The following is a 19117-nucleotide window of genomic DNA, read 5'->3' as shown; positions in this document are numbered from 1 at the left end:
TTCAGAGCAGTGCTGGGATCAACTGTGTGACTCCAATTGATTTTAGAACACGTCTCAATACTCAAGTCTTGTATTTATTTGCTGAACTAGTAAGGCAACAGAAATGGCTCCAGAAGTGCCTCTCCTGAGCTTCAGGTGTTTTATGAGACTGATGTGGCCAAAGAACCATGCTATACTTGAAAATTTTGAGTTTTAATGTTATTTCAAAGCAGCACTCGGTACTTTTATAAGGCTGTAATGTGTTTTCATTTTACCTGTACTGAAAAAAAAAGAACGGAGAACAGCAGGAAAGCAGCTATTCTAAGAAAGGGAGGCATAAAACGTAAACATAATGCAACAAAGAAGCAAATGAAGAAAGTCTCCCTTTATTAAAAATATGGGAAACAGATTGTGCTCATCTTCCTTAGGGCCAAGAGCCTCATTGTGGGGAATTCAGCCAGGCTCCATCACACAGCTCACTAAGGAGTTTTGCTGTGTTAAAAAGTAAACCAGATGGAATATTTGCTTCCAACAAGATAATTCTAATGGAAATTGTTAGAAGTACTGTAAAAGAAACTTTTCAGCTTCAACTGCTCTTTTATTATGTATAATGAGGGCAAGCAGAATGAAAAGTAGACCATGAAAAAAAAAAGCCAACCAAAAATTTAAAAATTCCAAACCCTAATCATTAGCCAAGTTTGGAATTTTTTCTGCCTCAGAACTCCAGCTACTTACATAAAGCACAGACCAGACTAAAGCCAAATCTTAAACAGTAGCAGAGTTAGTAGGAATAAAATATCTTAAATTTAGGTGGAGTATGTAAAAAATACTCAGCTTGAAGGTCAGCTTGTAGTTTCATACAGTTTGAATTAAAAATACATAGCATGTTAACACACTAGGGCTTGGTGAGACCATAACAGACACGGCCTTTTTGTTCAGGACCATTAAGACAACGTCTCCTGTTCTTAAAAGACCCTATATTTTCCAGAGGAGGTACAAAAGACAAAGAAGAAGGTAGACGAGGTATAGTTCTATAGTTCCTGGTTTTGTCATCTTGTTGTACATCTGACCAAGAATTTTTGAAGTCCTGTGCCCTAACCGTGCTAGAGCAAAATGAAAGATTTGTTTTCCAGTTTGTTTGGGTTTTTTGTTGCATCAATATCTTAGGCTGCAGAGCCTGAAAACTGTTCTTGGCAGTAAATACCTTTTCCCCCTTAAGCTACACCCATTTCATCACAGCAACAAATTCATTCTTTAAAGAAAGGATAAAGGTAATAAAGGCAATTTTCTGTAAACAAAGCAGCTTAAACACATACTGAGTCTGTGACTTCTGAGAAATAGGGTCAATTATCACAGACAGACAAGCTCATGCTTCAGTTATCTCAATCCAGTTTGCCAAGGAGAGGTATCTACCACTAAGAAAGTACTGTTAAAATGGGCAATATATATTTTCTTTTCTAAAAATCTTGCTCTCTCATACTAAAAACTGCTCTAAGCTCCGTTTTCTTCTTCAAGAACTGGTCTATACCAGACTTAAACATTCTACACAGTCTTTGACTTTGTCCTGCCATGTTTTTTTCAATCAGCCAGAAAGTAGACTGGAATGAAATTGCTATGACTGGATAAATGAAAATCAAATTTTTTCAACATTTATTTTCAGTAATCTAATTACAAAGCTTTTAGTAATAGTGTAATTACTTTGAAGTTCTGAATATATGTTTCCACTGAGAGTATTCCACAAAGGATACTGTATCAGAAAAGGGAAGAAATGGTACATAAATGTACCAAAAATATTTCAGCTTATAAAAAAAAAATATTGAAAGGTGAATCATATGCCAGATATGCAATACAATGTCCAATACGAAGTACTTTTGTTTTCATCCACAGTCCTTTAACACCAATAAAGACAATGGAAAAGTCTTTTTCTATGACATCAAAACATATTCACAAAAAGTTACAGGATTGACATTTAGAAAATAAAAAAACACATAAGAAATTATTATGACAGAAAGCAGCTGAACACTGTTCCTTGAATTTTGAAGAGAAAAATTCAAGCAGGTCTAACGTTTGCACTAATGGAAAGGGTGTGTTAGAGAAATAGCTCACACAATAGGCTTGAAAAGTCTCAGTTTCTTGTGATTCTTACTCTAGTGAAGTTAACTAAATATCCTTAGCTCTATACACTGAAAGTTATTATATCTGATATATTAGATCTGACATAAACAGTTCTATTGACTAAATTTACTAGGAAAAAAAAAGAATCAATGAACTAAGAGAGGGAATTCACCACTGAGCAAGACATTTAGAAATGCTAAACAAAAGATAAAGAAAACAGCAGCACAAACAGCAAGAAGATATTGGAAAGAAAAAAAAAAACAACAAAGTAAAGGAAGTACTGGAACTACATCATAATGCAGAAAAGCTTTACACTTTTAACAAAACAACGCTCACATTGCTCATCGCAACACTGATGAACAAAACAAGCATATTTTTGTTTCTGGAAAGAGAAGTTTGCTTTTTTGGTTTGTGTTTTTTGCATATCACAAACAATTCACAAATGTAACTGAATTTAGTGCATAAGCCTACTCTTATCTAGTATACAAAAAAAAAAAATCAGACATTTGTAAACACATGAATAAGTTTTCACAGATAAACTAAAGCAAATGAGGACTGGTGGTAATAAACGTATTGGTCACAACACCTTCACAATAACACAGCACAACAAACTCCATTTGATAGCAAGTGCTCTCTAAAAAGCTGTGCTTTCATTTCCTAAACATTAATCCATTATAACCTTTCTGCCCTTTAAACTGCCATGGAATGACAAGCTCTTTCCTCAATTAGGATCTTCATTCATCTTTATCAGCTTCTGAAGTACTTAAACAATTAATCAAATCAACTTCTAAACGCTTTTCTTTCATATACTCACGTCAGGACTGCTTATGCTCTCAGCAGAGGGGTCTAGGCTTAGAGCCTGGAGGCAAAGGCAAACTGTGTCCCCAGATTGGAAGAGAATGTAAAAAAATTACAAAAAACATAGAATAAAACAAAGCACAAAAAAAATCTGTGTTGTTTCCTTACCAAAAGTTCTATGCTATAGGGACAAATAATACAAAACAGAAGAACTTTCAACATATTCAGAAAATAAACACACAATCTCATTGGTCAGATTTCCAAAATAACGGTTAAAAAGGGAAGAGGTGAACGGCAAGGCACTCCTCGAGAACATTCCTTTGGTAACCAGCTTTGTTTCATCATTTCAATTTAGCTCAAACCAGCCAAGTACAGAAAGTCAACAGTATTCCTCAACAATGAGAACAGGAATACAGACAAGAGGTGTGTGTTAAAAACTGTATGCAGGATCCAGATAATTTATACCGGAGATGTTTAATGGAAAATGCCCCATGGTTCTTTTTAGATGTGTGTGTCATCATCATTATTCTCCCTCTTCCAAAGGTAAATGGAAAAGAAAATAATGGCAGATATTATAATAAACTCAGAGGTCAGGAGAGGGGATGAAAGCTTTAAAATAGTTTTAGAGTCAGAGTCTTAAAATTTCCTTCCTTGAGATTGTTAGCATGAATAGATGTATTCAATTCTCCAGACAGCCTCAAGTAGTTCTGAAGTCCAAGAGCAAGGTTCTGCTGTAAAAAAATAATCTAACTGCTCAGAAATAAAAAGTAGGAAAACAGTTAACATAATTTCTCTGAAGCATATAATTTATGATGTCACTTGTTTTGGAAGGCATTGTGATATATTTAGAAGGAGTTGCCAAAGATTTTATGTCTTATCCATTATAGGCCTGTAGCCACTGTAAGAAAAGACATCACTGAAAGGTCTTACATAAAGCTACCATGTACTTAATGCATCATAATTGTGACAAGTTATTTACTGCAATCTTTTGGCTGAATTCATGAGAAATCATTAATCAAACTGCCTTCTTCAAGAAGAGGTACATGTTTACCAGCACAAATACCAGCTACCACTGTACAAATTGCTCAAGAGCATGAAATAAAAGCCAGTCTCATGATTAATTCTTCATTAATTTCTACCCTTAAAGATCACTGACATCGAATTTAATATCTGACTAATGACTGGAGAACTTAAATGATTCCTTGTCTCGTCATTTTAACAGAGATTTCGTAATAATATGGCAAATACCTCACAGTTATTTTCACATGCCTCAAAGAAAAACTTTGGTGCTACAATTTTTCCTGAGTCAAACTTTAACAATATTAATGTAAACACGAACATGTGTTGAGAAAAACAATGGAACATAAGAGTTACTGCTTCAAACCTGGTTTAGTACAATCAGGCAGGCTTCAGTCAAAAGGTGTACAGTAATGAACTAAGTCTTTCTCCATCTTGTCCAGCCTCAGGAATCAAACAGGCAAAAGGCTACGATGCATTTTTCTATATCAGATAAATCTAATGGATTTTTATCCTTCTTTTGTAAGGTCATCCATTTTTCCCTTCCTTTGGAACCAATCGAAATACACAGGGACTAGGAGAGGCCTGAAGTACAACATTCAGAAACTGAAAAATTGTAAATTATAGATTTTAAAGGACATAATTTTCCATACTAAAATTTAGTTACTTAATGACTATAAGTCCTCATAAAGCACAAACATTTGCCCCACCTACACTGTAGTTCAGAAGGAAAAAAATCATGTATTGTGAAATAACTGACAATTATATAATTAAAGCTTGACAACTAATTATCTCCACACCAACCTTTGTAGTGGTATTCTGTGAATTGTGGATACATAGCTGCACATTTGTGACATTACCATTTTTTTCTTCTTTTAATGGAAAGCTGTATACATCACTGGCTACATTTTGTGTTAGAAGTTGATTTTCAGTCCAACAATACTTACACACAGTACATTAAAAAAAATATATCATTAAATAATAAAATTGATTGAAAATAATGAATTTATCTCTTTTACATAAATCTGTCTGGCAAAGTAACAAAGTTCCCACTAAAGGTTTTACTCTCCCTTGGGCTTCTCCTGAATATAACAACTTGGAAGGCCTGCACCATTCTCAGTATTATTTGCTTCTGTGGCCTGACCATTGACACAACTGACAGTTTCATGATACAGTGTATGGTAATCCAATTAATTTATTTCAGTAAATGAGGATATATGTGGTTCCAATTAAGAAACCTACTTTGCCTCTTGAGGCAATATTATCACAACAGAATCAAATAATGTCTTTGGCTTCCAATGTATCTACAAAAGACACACACATTACTTTGGCAAGGACTCCTAAGTAGTAGCATTTGCTGTTATTCTTTCTAAAATATTTTCTAAATTTTCATGTTTTGTTAGCATAGGTCTTTTCCTAACTTTTTTCTGTGAATAAGTGGAATTTGAAATTCTTAACTTTATTCTCACCTCACAGATAGGCTGGACCAAAGGTTTTGGTGATTGATACTATGTTTACACATTACATATAAATATACATGGGAAATATCTTTAAGAAATTGTCAGATCGATACTCTATCTGTAGGGCCTTATCTGAAAAACTCAACACACTCATCAGAACTCCCTTAGCCACTGCTTAATTAGTTTCCAATGTGCCTCGATATTATAATACTGTATCCATTAAAAAACCCCAAAACAATTAACCAAAAATACTGGAAAAAAAGCAAAGAAACCCCCACTTTTCCTCCCTCTTGCTACTTTTTTCCAAGCAAAAAGCCTTCCCATCTCTCTTCATGGAAATAAAGAAATCCAGAATGCTCATGTATATCTAACAAAACCCAACTGCCTTTTGAAGATAATCTTCTTCAAATGATACTAACTTTATAAAACTTGGCTGATAGTCATAACAAAGCCTTTTGTAGGAAAATAATCAATAAAATATAAACCCAGTAAAACACACAATGTTTCATGATGCCATTCTGTACACACAGTACAATACAGCTCCCTTAACAGATGAAAAAAGCCTCAAAACAACTTGAGTAAAACAGGTCGCATATGGAATACAAGTAGCCTTTGACAGTCTGAGGTTTAGGTTTTGTTTCATCAAACTAAACATTGGAAAGATTATTCCACATGCTCGTGAAGTAAGTGAACTACAACATGAGTTATTTTTTCACTGAAAAGTACATTTTGTAGTGGAACTGTCCATAGCATTACATACACTGAAATAGAACACCAAGATGACAACAAAAGAAAGAAACCCAAAATTGCAGCATAAGACCAAAATATCTAAGTAGAAAGTTCCCAAAATACTTTTCCTTCGGTTGCTATGCTAGCACCATTGTTTTCTGGTCTAAATACATTCAGGGAAATTCTGAAAGGGTTTATTCTTATTTTGCTTCCCCAAGGTTATTGTCATAACAAGGAGAAATATTTATGCAGAAAGTAGAGTACCAACACACTGAAAAAAGGTGCAACACAGAGGAGCGATCGGTCATCCAAATAGCTAAAACTTTCACTCAGGCTCCCACTCCCCTTTAACTTGATTACTGCCATACGAACCATATTTCATTGTCAAAGCCCTTCGCTACCTGCCTTTACCACCACCTGCATCTCCCAATCACCACAGACATGCTGACCTGCCAATGTTAACTACATAGAGCCCATCCTCTACGTTTTTAAAACAGTCTGGGGACTTCTCCTGTGGTTTTTTGCTCTTTAAGAGGTATTTCCTTAAAAATTCCATGAAGCTGCCCTGGTATCATCTTTCTTTAAAATCAGGTTTGGTTTTGTTTGTTTTTTTTTACCATAGTACTTCTTGAAAACTTAAGAGGAGGTGCTCAGAAAGGTAACATCATTGCCAGGGCTGTTGACTAAGAATCAGCTCAGCCAATCCAATTGTAAGTTGTCACTGCCCCTGTGCCAACACTGGTTTTCAGCTGATCCAATGGTAAGCAAATGTAGGGTATTAAATAAATAAAATAAACATAAAAAACCTACCACAAACAAACCCAAAATCTCCCATGTCCCTAATTAAGTGGAGGTTTTGACAACTCAAGTCACTTAACTAGCTCAGTCTGGATTCAAATTATCATTTAAGGAATCTGAATGTGTACAAGTCCATGGGACCTGGCGAGATACATCAGTGACAAAGAAGGGAAGGGAAAATAAAAATTGATTAAAGGAATTAACTATCATGTTATCGTGTGTTGCACAGTTATATTATAGCATTAACTCAAGAGAACATAAAACATTGCCAGAGACATGATACTTTAAAATATTTTGGAAAATATACCATGTGCTTCATCGGAAAGTTCTCTCAAACACACAGGTAAAAAAAACTGGGCACAGATGACATGAATTATCTCACCTTTCCCCTCCAGCCCCCAATTTTGCCATGGTATTCCCAGCTCACAAGTGTTTAGAGGAGACTTTTCAAAAAGCAAGAAATTGGACTAGGTCTCTACATCATATACTTTGAAGACAATTCTTGTATTTTTGGGAGGTGGGGGAATGTATTGTCCTGATTTTGGCTGGGATAGAGTTAATTCTTACAAGAATGGTACGATGCCGTGTTTTGACTTTCGTATGAGAATAATGTTGGTAATACACTGCTATTTAGTTGTTGCTAAGTAGTGCTCACCCTAAGTCAAGGACTTTTCCGTTTCCCATGGTCCACCAAAGAGTAGGTGCACAAGAAGCTCAGAGAGAGTGTGACCAGGACAGCTGACCTGAACTGGCCACAGGGATATTCCATACCACAGAATATCAGTATAGGAACTGGTGGGAGCTGGCCTGGAGGATGGGCCACTGACCATCAGTCAGTGGCGGTGAGCAGCCGTATTGTGCATCCCTTTGTTTCTCTTGGGCTTCATTCCTCTCTCTCCTTTTCATTACAATTATCATCGTCATTAGCCTTAACAGCATTACTATTGTATTTTCCTTTGGTTTAATTATTGAACTGTTCTTTCCTCAACCCACAAGTTTTACTTTCTTCTTCCCCCAGCCCCCTCGACTCCCCTCCCCATCCCCCCGGGCAAGGAAGGAGGGATTGAGCAGCTGCTTGGTACTTCGTTGCCTGATGGGGTTAAACCACGGCAGGTTGCAACTCATGTAAAGCTTCGTTTATAAATTTGCAACTAATTAGTATGTACGTTTTATAATCAATATTCACAAACATTTCCGTCTGCCACAGCGAAAATAAAATTATCATTCATCAGTCATATAACATTTATATTCATGAGCATAAGTAAATATTTAGATTTCAGTGTGAGGGCTAGAGGCATCCACTCTGTAACCGCATGGGCTGTCCCTCAGGTGCACTCAACTTACTTTTCTGAAGCATACAAAAGCAAACACACACTGCAGCTCTGTTAACGCGTGTATTTTATATACTACAGCAATACACCATATCAGCAGACAACACTGCAAAATTAAAAAATAGCAGAATACCTAACCCTCTGTGCTTTCCTTAAGCCAAGTCTTTAATTTAAAATATTCTCATCTACAAAAGGCAAAAATAGCCCAAATGACAAGAAAGTCCAGGAAGCAAAACTCCACAACTAGGAAGAGACTATTTGCGTAAGTATTTATACATACTGAAAACTAACTGCTTTTAACTTTCTTTTTAGCTTTAACAAAGCTGATAGAAAAAGAACATTACCCACAAACTTATGGTCATGTGCTGTTAAGAAAAAAAGAACATCTAATTGAAAAACCCATAGGATTCTAGGTCACTTTCGAGATGTTCAATTTAAAAACAATACATATTTTTACAAAAAAACGCACGGTTTTCAACTTCATTGGGTCTTACATAGACAGCTATTATGACACCTACAGTGATGATGAAACAGTAAGTCTGAGGACAGCAACGAATTGTTAGATTACACATGCATCCATTACATTTTATAGGTCTTACTTTAAATAATTCTTGATATTGTGAAAGTGAATGCGAGATGAAATGTGTCATTTGTGAACTCCCCAGGTAGAGATTCATGTTACAAGGAACAGGAGAAAAGCCACTGCTGGAACAAGAGATTCACGTGTTGCACTAGCACCGGATAGGCACAGGAACCACGCTCAAGGACCACAGGGTCAAAGTGCCAACACTGTCCGGCCCAAGTTCCTTCTTTGTCATGCCACCGCCAGCAACCACCACGCCCGACCAATAACACGTTTTTATAAATGCTGGCGAGGCAAAAAAGTTCGCAGATCACACAAAACCTCGCCCAAAGGTATTCACAGCCGATATACGGAGAAGGAATAAAAATGAACTTAAAAATGACCTCAGTGACAAGGCCTTGGCCAGGCCCCCCCTCCCACAGGCGGGCACTGACCCCTCTCGCCCCTCTGCCCCCCGTGTCCCCGCGCGGCTCCAACGGGCGCACCACGCGCTGTGACCGGCGCGCGCAGCACCGAAGGCAGCGCCGGCTCGTCCAGGGGCGCGTGCCCGCCGCCATCCGAGGCGCTCCCGCCCCGCCGAAGCACCGGGGGAGGTGGGCGGGGAGGGAGGGGAATCGAAGGGAGGCGAGCCGGCCCCCGCTGCCCCCCGAGGCCGCAGAGAGAGCGGCAGCGGCGGCGAAGGCAGAGAAGGGGCGGGCAGGAAAGGGCGGACCCGCATCCGGTCTCGCTCCCTGACGCGCTCACTCACCGATCATGGCGGCGAGGGTGGAGAAGGGGGGCCGCGTACACGCGCGCGCACGTGCCGGCCGCTCCCTCCCGCTCGAGCGCTTCCCCGGCAGCCGACCGGTGGAGTCGCGAGACTGCGGGCGGGGCGTGGCGGCGCGGAATGCGCATGCGCCTCCGTGAAGCGCGCGCGAGGCCCCCTGGGTAACGTAGTTCTTCGCCGCTTCACACCGGCCCCTACTCTGCCCACGTGATCGCCTCTCCCTCCACGCCCCTCCAGCCCCCACCTTCGCTAATGACTTTCTCCCTAATTGCCGTCTGTCGCCTCGATCTTCGGCGCAGCGAGGGCGGGCACAGCCGGGCGGGGCCTCTGGGTCTCTCTCCGGCTCCCTTCGCGCTTCCCAGGCGGGTTGTTGACGCGTTGCCTGGCAACGGCCGCGTGTCCGGGGGACCGCCCGCGGCGGCCGGTGCCCAACGGACCCCGTGAGGGAGGGACCTCAGGGCCGCAGCCGGCGGGGGCACAGCGGCCGGCGGGGGGGGAGAAGTCCCCGGGGGACAAGGACAGCAGGTGGTGATGAAGGGCTGGACACTGTGGAGTAGGGGGGGACGAGCTGGGATGATGCAGAAGGGGTCCTGGAGGGGGGAAGGAAGGCGCGAGAGGGGTGTGGGGGGGGTATCGCTGATCCTGAAAAGAGCGGAGTTAGAGCTGCTGCCGCCTTCTAACTGGCTGGGCACGGGGTGCTGATGTTCGCTTGTTTGTTCCAGTCCATATTTCTCCTCTGGTCCGTCGCGGGCGCCGGTGGGGAGATGGTAGTGGACAAGGCGGGCTCCGGCCCCTCGAAGCCCGCAGGTGACAGGTGCCCCCGGCAGCGGGAGAAGAAGAACAAGGAGCAGGCCTGCGACGGATTCACTATTAGAGCCATGATGAAAAACAGCGTGGTACGTTTGCTGCTAGCATAGAGGTGACATTAATTAGCTTACCTTAACGTGTCCAAAGAGCATAGCCAGGTAGAGCTGAGCAAAAAGCATGACAGGAAGGTGTGCAAGTTATAGTAATACCTTGTCTGGGTTATGCTGGTTGCTGAAATTACCTTCAGAATTTACAGAAGTATTATCAGAAGATAACTGTGCCTGTGGTAATTGTGATGCTTCAACTACCAAGTGCATTGCTTTGGTGCCATCCTGTTAAACTGCTAGCCACTGGGCTTGTGTGCGAGGCTCACTGCCTTGCATTTAGCAATGTGCTGTGAAGTGCTACTGCAGTAATACTCGAAAGTGTTTCCATACACTGGTACAATGTGGTAAAAGTTTGATGTGAATGTTACATAGGATGGCAAAGATCTGGAAAATATACTAGTTTTTAAAATAGGCTTGAAAAATAATAAAAAACTTCCACACCGTGTAGGATAATACTAAACTGGAAACAAACATTAGTTCTCCAACTCATAGTTCAAAGACAAAGAGGAGTTGATCCAGTGTGCTTTAAGTTAACAGTCACAATTTCTAACAAATTTAGAGGTTTGCGAGTTAAAATATTAGTATAAAATTGTTTTATATTGTTTTATTTGTCTCCCTTTGTCAGAATTTAGGAATATAAAAACTTCAACTAATACAGAATGCAGATGTTCAGCATGTAAGCAGATGAAGTAATATGCACATACATCTGTGCTTAAACTCTTGAATTGTATTTTTCTTTATTTGGACACTGTTCAAGGTGTTAGCAAAGTCTTGAGTTCTCAAGGGGTTTTTTGGAATCGATATACTATTCCAACAGAAATTAAGAAATACATTTCCCTTTTGCTGAAGTGGTCTTCTTGGAGCAGTCTCTCTGGTCTTGTTATCTGTAAGAGCATTCCCTTAGAAACCCAAACAAGTCCATCTTTAAACAAATTTTAAGTAAAAATTGTGTATTTAAAGAACTTTCTCCCATTAGTAAGACTAAAATATGTTTCACCTTAGTTGGAAAAACACAAGGCGAACACAACAACAAAACTCTTTTGTTTTAAAGATTGTTTTTTATTCTAGAGATTAATGGAATAGACTATAATACTTCAGCAACTTTAAGGATTAATTTTTAAAAGATATTTCCTCTTCTCTGAACAAAATTCAAGTAATGGATATTTGCACATATTTGTTTTCACCTTGATATGTAAAAGGCACTTAATTTTGTCTAGAAGAATCAGCAGTTTCAATGGAGTTGGAGAAATATATATTTAATTTTTTAAAAGGATCTGTGACTTGTGAACATAACTAGCTATGAGTTTAATCAGAATGTAGGTTTCCTTTTAAATATTTATAGAGTATTAACTTTTATGGCTGCATTTCTAACTTCCTAAACATGAGCAGAAGGTTAATTCACGGGTAAAGTGGCTGCCTTTGGAGCTACTTGTTGAATCACAGAAGTTACTTTCTTTGGCAAGGACCTCTGTAGACCATCTAACCCAACTTCCCATTTGAAGTGGGCCTGTCACTACCACTAGATAAGGTCACTCATGGCTTTTCCTCACTAAGCTGTGAAACCTGCCAACTTCAGAGATTCCCTGACCTCTCTGGGCCATCTCTGCCTTGCCCACCTGCCCCCCCACCTGCCCCCTTGGCCTTTTCAGAGGTTGAGTGCAGAGGTTGACCTGCTGCACAGGCTCTACTCATAACTGGGTAGGCAGCAGTGAAACTGTTAGCCCTGACACTACAAATCTCCCAGGACCGCTATGTTTTGCAAAAGCTCCAAGTGAGGATAGGCAGCCACCGGAATCATTTCCAGTCAATGTGCAGAAAAAATCAGTGTAGAGTAAGGAATATCTCTCTCGCTGCCACTCTGTCTGTGCAAAAGTCTGTGTCCCTCTTCTCTTTTCCAACAACTGGTTAAATGGAGCTTCAGATTTATTAAGTGCTCACATGTCAGAGGTTGACATCATTGATGAAGTTCTCATGGAAGGCTTAGGAGTTGACTGGAGGGTTGAAAGCACAGCAGGAAAATATAGTTAGGACATGGTGATTCTTTTTGTTAGCAGCATGACAAGGCAAAGGGTTGTCGGCAAACGTGTTTGGCATCTCCAGGTCAAACAACAAGATAGTAATTAATAGCTTTGGTGCAAGCATGCAGTTAGTCTTAAACTCTTAGTGTGGAGTCTTTACAGGTTACCATTATACATATATGACTGTAAATGTTCTAGTAAAGGTTCCAGAATTCTTTGATGTTGCTTTTGCAGTGTTTTATTAAGCTGTTTTTCATGAAAGTTCCTGCTTTTACAGCCAGTAGTAAGTGCAGAAATTAAGTACTTCCAATACTGAAGACTTGTCTCAGCTCTCACTAAATCTAAAATTTGCTTAATGAAATAAGCATTTTAAATGCTTAATAAATATTCACAAAAAATATTCCTGAAGAAAGTGTTTAAGTTATTCCAAAACTGTAAATTTATATAGTGGTTGAGGTTAAGAGCAAGATTCAATAAAAGTCCTCTACAGTAACAAGATTCAGTAAAGGTCTTCTACTAACAAGCTAGGTATTGTGACATTTACATTTTAATTGTTCTGTCCTCCAAGTAGAATCAAGAATTCCAAGTTGTGTACTGACAGCTCACAGGTACTGCATGTAGAATTAGGAATAAAATTAAAAATTAATATATAGACGGGCAAGTAGGAAAATGTCTAAACGTGAATGTGGCAGCAGGGAGATATTTCTCTTCCCTTCTGATCCTCTCCAGATGATATTTTTCCTATTTTTTGCAACTATACATAAGAGAATAAAGTGTTAGTGTCCCTATTTTCTGTAATGCACTAGTGATAAAAGCACTTTTTCAAGGATAGGATTCATTCTATTACTCAAAAAAAAATGTAGAAAGGGAATTCCAGTCTATCTGCCACTTTAACAGATTCTTAACCAAGAATTTATAAGATTACTGAGGTGGAAAAATCTACACAGAGGGAAAAATCTGCATGTCTTTTCGAAGTGCTGTTACCATGCAGCAGAGTTAGGATTCATAGGGTTAGAAAGTGGCAAGGTAGGAAACTCACTAGGCAATATATTTTAGTGCATATGTAGTTCATGCAGGAGTTTTAAAAACTTTGTTCTTTGGAATTTTATGTCCATCACTGCTTGCTAGAATGGAGCTGATGATATGGAGTGGAATTGGAACTTAAGTCATCCTTCCTGAGTTCTGAGCCCATAGCCCATAAAGCTATGAAAGATTGTTCTTTCTTTTTTTCTTTCTTTTTTTTCTTTGTTTTCTGTTTTACCTGAACCTTGAATTCCTTACTGCAAAACAGCAGAACTTCAGCAGGAAAGATGGAGTTTATCTTTCCTCTACAGGTCCTCTGTTAATAACACTTTTACCATGTAAGTTGAAGTATCCTTCTGTAGCATGTGAATTTGAACTCCTCTGGCCAGAGTACTGAGTTTGGATTTTCTACCCATCTTAGAGTATAAACCAGCAGATTTTATATAAAAAATATTACTATTACATTCATCTGTATTCCATTAAATCAGTCAGAAATTGCCACTAGGAATAGGCCACAGGGATAGAGTGAAATTGTCTACTAGATGCCCTTAGAAAGGAAGTAATGCTAAGAATTACTGTATTTCTGTAATGCTAAGAATTACTGTATTTTTAAAACCAAAGCAGCTGTTCAACCTATGAGAGTCTTAGCTATGTGCCAGAGCCCAGCTTTCATCTCCTGAAAGAAGTATAACTGCTCATAAGCAGAAAAATGGTTATTTGGATTGCACTTCTGGATTTTCATTCTTCTGTTCCTCATTTAGGAGTCTATGGTCTGAATGTATTGAGTTCTTAGTCTTTATCGTTTAAATTCTTTCAAGCCATGATCAGTAATGTGTGTTGTGAAGGGCTTTTTTACACTTCACCATTTGATAATAACCCATAGCAAGAGTTTAATTTTAACCATAGAGAAAATGTGATTTATTTACATTCTGAAACTTTTATTTTGACATTCTATTTATAGTCATCCATACGTGTAACTGAAGCTGCTTTTATTATTTACCTTGTAGCAGTAAAAGTTTCTAATCTGATTTTAAGGCTATAGGAAAGAATTGTTTACAAGAAAGAAGTATCTTTCAATTATAATAGCTAATTTATTGGAAAAGTCAGTGTGTTTTGGCATAAATAGATGTCAAGTTAAAGGAATGTTTTGATCAATGTTTATCAAGAAGTTAGCACCTCCATTTGGAGGAACTGCTCCAGTTTAACAATAGTAATTGCGTACAATCTACAAGTATACTTCAGTGAACAGTGAGACAATTTAAACTGTCACTGCTCTGGAAAGCAGTTCTATCTTCTTCCTCTTTCAGTCTGTTTAGTACTGCTGCCCCTTATTGTGTCCACATTTGTACAATGTTGGCTGATCAGGGAACTGATCCTGCTGAGAAATACTCCAGCCTGTTGAGGCTAACAGCATTGAACTACAGTCTTTGGGATTTAGGCAAGCAAAGCTTCTGCTTCCACGAACCTCATCTGTTTTGCCCTTCTCTCTCTCTCCTGACTGCATTCTTCCATCTCCCCTTTTCCACTGGCATTGTTTGTCCTTCAAATACAGAGAAGGTTGGCTCAGTTCTAACAGCTCTTAAGTTAAAATATGCAAGGAGAAGGGAAGCAGGAAGATGTCAATCCAAGTTGTGTGGGTGGGAATGTACCTTGGCAACATCGTGGTCTTAATTCATTTAAAACCAATTATGAAATTGAGTTCTAGCAGAGTAATTCCACAAGCATTTAAAGCAGCATAAAATTGTACCACAATTGAAAGGCGTGGTCTTTGTCCCTGGGCATTTATTCTTTGTGCAGTATGAGGTTTTGCATGGCCTTGCAGTGAATTAGAGTGGGGCCCTGCTTAAACCTGGATTAAAAGCAGCTCAGCACCTTTTTTTTTCCATTGCATTGCAGCCTTGACATACGATTTGGTAACAGTGTAAGCTCACAAAAGTTGTTGCTGCTACAGCCCGGCCTTCTTCTGCTTCATATTTGCACCTCCTCCTTGTGTCAATACGCAGTCATGCAACTGGATTGATGAGGCACTTGATTTGCATTAGGCTCAAACACAAAAAGCTTCAATGCAAGGAGGTTTTTATTTCCCTTCATAAAGTTATGTTCTTTTGCAATTCCATGCTTGTGTTTACTGTAATGGCAGCTTTGAGAGTATTATGAAAAAGTGGAATATACAGCAAAACTACTAATGCTTAAGGCCATAATGCCTTCAAAAAGCTTCTATTTCGTATTATGTTTTCCAGCTATAACTTACATGGCTTAATCATACTACTTTTGTTTTTTTAAATACTTTAAAATCAGGCTTTATTTGTTTTTGCAAATGTGGTAAGAGGTTGGTATTGCTCATAGCTGCAGTGCTAAGACGATATGATCTGCTTAATATCCTAAGTATGAAGAAATCATGCTGTTTTACCTATGAAAATGTTACATATTTGAATCTTCAGTAAATCTTCTCTTATAATTCAGTCATATGACTTAAAATGGATAATAAGTAAATTATTGGCTAGATTCTGTTTCAGGTTTTTGATTGACAATTCTTGTCTTAAATCAGTTAATTTGATTCATGATATTTTATGCAGAAAAAGACCATGGAAGGTTTTAAGTTTCATAACTAGGGAAGGTAAATGTAAATTGATTTTAAAACATTATGACCATGCTGTTTCAAGACTCCTAATCACTTTTTTATGAACTAATAAGTAAAACATTCTATACAATAAAATAAAATATTCTATATAATAAAATAGTTGTCTAATTATTTCAATTCTTGCATTGGAATGAAACTATTTTAAACTTTGCGAACTGTTTACAGATTTCATACAGGTTAAAATCCTGCAGTGCTCTGAATATATGGGTATCTTCATCTGGTGTTTCTCTGAATGAAGAGGGCCTTTTTTGGTTTTGAGATTTTTTTTTACTACAAATATAGGAATTCTGAACAAATTATTAGACAGTAGTTGATAACAGTTATCTCTGAACAAGATTTTGAGCTGTCAACTTGCTGAGGAGGGAATTATCTAAAGTCAGCATTTTCCACATGCAGCTATACTCTATGTGGGCTGCAGCCTTCATCGTAGTATTCTTCATATTAGTTGACTGAGAATGCTGCAGGATACCTGGAGTGAGTTCAGTGAAGAGCCATCAAGGCAGGGTCTGGAGCACATGTTCCAGGAGGAGAGGCTGAGGGGAACTGTATTTCAGCATGGAGAAGAGAAAGCTGCCAGGATACCTCATGGTATTAGGTCCTAACAGACCTAGTGACCCAATAGCTGTTAGAAAGCTGTCAGGAGGATAAAGCCAGTCTGTTCTCTCTAGTGATGGGAAGACAGGAGATGTGTGTTGAAACAAGGTGTTTAGGATGGTGAAAAGCTTTTTCACAATGAAGATAGTTAAGCACTGCATCAAGTTTCCCTGATGTTGTGCAGTCTTCTTGGAGGTTTTCAAGACCCAAATGGAAAAAGGTCTGAGCAACTTGTTCTGAGATAATCTTGCCTGGAGAAGGAGGTTGAATTGGAGTCTTCCTTAGGTCATTTCCAACCTGAGTTTTCCCATGATTCTACTACTACTTCCATAATATGGTGGTTTGTGGTCACTCTATGGCTTTGCTACTACTAAGGTCAGACAAATTAGCGATGACTAATTTACTCTCCATTTGGGCAAAGAAAAAGGCATTTGAGGGTTTTTGCTTTAATAGATTTGCTGCTTTTCTGAAGGTGTAAGGGGGTAATAAATACTGCAACTCCCTTCTGACCATCAGAAAAACTATATAACACCGTATAGTTCTGGTTATATTAGTGAACTACATCATAAATGTAAGGTTGACTTTATGAATACAATTGAGTAAGCCTGCATCAGGGCTTGGGTAGCAGCAACACATGCTTATTAGCTGGGATTAGCTGCAGCTAATTCTTGCTATATAATCTGCTGCAAGTATGCAGCGAGTGCTGCTGCCAAATATGCAATGAATGCTTCAAGGAACTGAAGCAGCTGGCCGTGTCTGTAGCTGTCAACCTCGGGATGCCGCCCCTTGTCTCGCAGTCTCTTCTTGTCACTGCTATAACTTAAACGACATTGGAAGCTTTCAGTGGATGAAAGAGACAAGAGATGTAGCACGGTGGCATTTGCACTAGAAAAAGGAGCGCAGAAACAGAAAAGGAACTGAATGTGATTCCTCAAAGTGGAGACCTGGCTGATGATTTTTCCTATGGCTGTGCTCCCCAACCTTATGTACCAGTGTGCTAAAGACAGTTGTTGCCTTACTGCAGGCAGACAGTGCCGAAGTCCATACCAAGGAAATAGAAGTTTTCCTTCTTTTCTTAACTGATATTTCCAGTTTAATATATACACTTAGACTGTGTTTAACTGAAATTATCTGGTAAGGCTTTGAAGGGGTCAGAGAGATTTTGCTTCTTTCATGAAGTTTTCCTAACCACTTGAAATAACAATTATTGCAAAGCCAAAAAAGAACGTAGTGAACAATACTGTTGGTGCATTGATAAAATTTCTAGATAATGTCGTAGAAAAACTGCTGTGATAGACTGAGTGGTTCTTCCTAGCAGTAGTTAATTCTTTTATATACTTGACATTCATATAAGCAGTTTGGCATAGCTTTTCATTTTCATAGCATAGTTAAATAATTTTTCTGGAAAATTTACTGCTCTCTGATAACTTTGTTTCTTAGATAAAATACATGTCAGATAAGATGAAGTTATAAAGTTTTGTATGAAGTCACAATGTGCTGGAGGCTGCCTTATGGAAGTCTTGTGTTAGTTACACTCTGATTCTGTGGGTACATTACAAATAAAATGCTTATTATAGTTGCAAATTTTTGTCTCTGATGGATGTAAGTTGAGGAGATGCATATAAAGAAAGGAATTTCTCCTGAGAGCTATGTAGTTCTAGAGTAAGACTTCCAATGGAATTTCTGTTGGGCCTCTTACCTGAAAAAACATAGGACTCTGATGTGATAATAAAGCCTGCCTTAATTGTAATGTGATGGTAAACATATAATTTAGCTTTTCACACATTTGTGATCGTATCTTTTAATGTATATTTAGCAGTTTGCATGCTTGTGTTGGAAAGCAAGATTTTTCATTTTTAAAAATTACTCTTCACCCATGTTTGTGTAAAGGGTGATGTCAAGATCTTGATAGCAAGAATGAATATTGATTTGTTTTCAGTTTGATAATAGAAGTATGTCATACCTTAATCAAGAGCTAATATCATTAGCCTGATTAGGATCCAGACTAGTTTTATTTGGTGTTTTTTTGTATGATAAAATACTTTTTAAACAAATGTGTACTGCAGTAAGTACAACAGTTCTGCACGATGTACAACAGTGTTGAAACATAAAATACACCATAGAAATGTCTGTGCAATGAAAACTCTTGAATGCCTCGAAGCAAGCATGACATACTGTCAAATTCCTGTGTAATCACCATTTGGTGGAAGAATATGTCTTTAAAGTTAGGTTTTGATGCATGTTTCATTGGTCATAAGCATATTACTGAGGATTTTGTCTAGTTGGCAATACTTAGTATTCTGCACAAAAACCAATGTAAAACTAAATCAAAGGGTACAATATTTTCTTGC

General features: G+C 38.6%; 2 protein-coding genes across 9 annotated transcripts in view; one reads left to right on the top strand and one right to left on the bottom strand.

Annotated features, from left to right (window-relative positions):
- PARK2 (parkin RBR E3 ubiquitin protein ligase) overlaps positions 1-9648 on the bottom strand; it is a 706473-nt gene extending 696825 nt beyond the window's left edge. For both annotated transcript variants that reach the window (XM_017813699.1, XM_017813701.1), the window contains exon 1: positions 9559-9648. In XM_017813699.1, coding sequence (XP_017669188.1) covers positions 9559-9565 — 7 coding nt within the window. In that variant the 5' untranslated portion in view covers positions 9566-9648. The remainder of the gene's footprint in view (positions 1-9558) is intronic.
- Positions 9649-9988: 340 nt separating this feature from the next.
- The window catches only part of PACRG (PARK2 coregulated), a 227030-nt gene continuing 217901 nt past the window's right edge, over positions 9989-19117 (top strand). For all 7 annotated transcript variants that reach the window (XR_001874559.1, XR_001874560.1, XR_001874561.1 and 4 more), the window contains exons 1-2: positions 9989-10101; positions 10299-10472. Coding sequence is in view for 4 of the 7 variants with exons in the window: in XM_017813707.1 (XP_017669196.1) it covers positions 10341-10472 (132 nt within the window). In the remaining 3 variants the exon portion in view is untranslated. The remainder of the gene's footprint in view (positions 10102-10298; positions 10473-19117) is intronic.

This window comes from Lepidothrix coronata, unplaced genomic scaffold, assembly GCF_001604755.1.
Source record: "Lepidothrix coronata isolate B3197 unplaced genomic scaffold, Lepidothrix_coronata-1.0 Scaffold42, whole genome shotgun sequence".
In the NCBI taxonomy this organism is placed as follows: Eukaryota; Metazoa; Chordata; class Aves; order Passeriformes; family Pipridae; genus Lepidothrix; species Lepidothrix coronata.
This window is presented reverse-complemented; position numbering and strand designations above follow the sequence as displayed.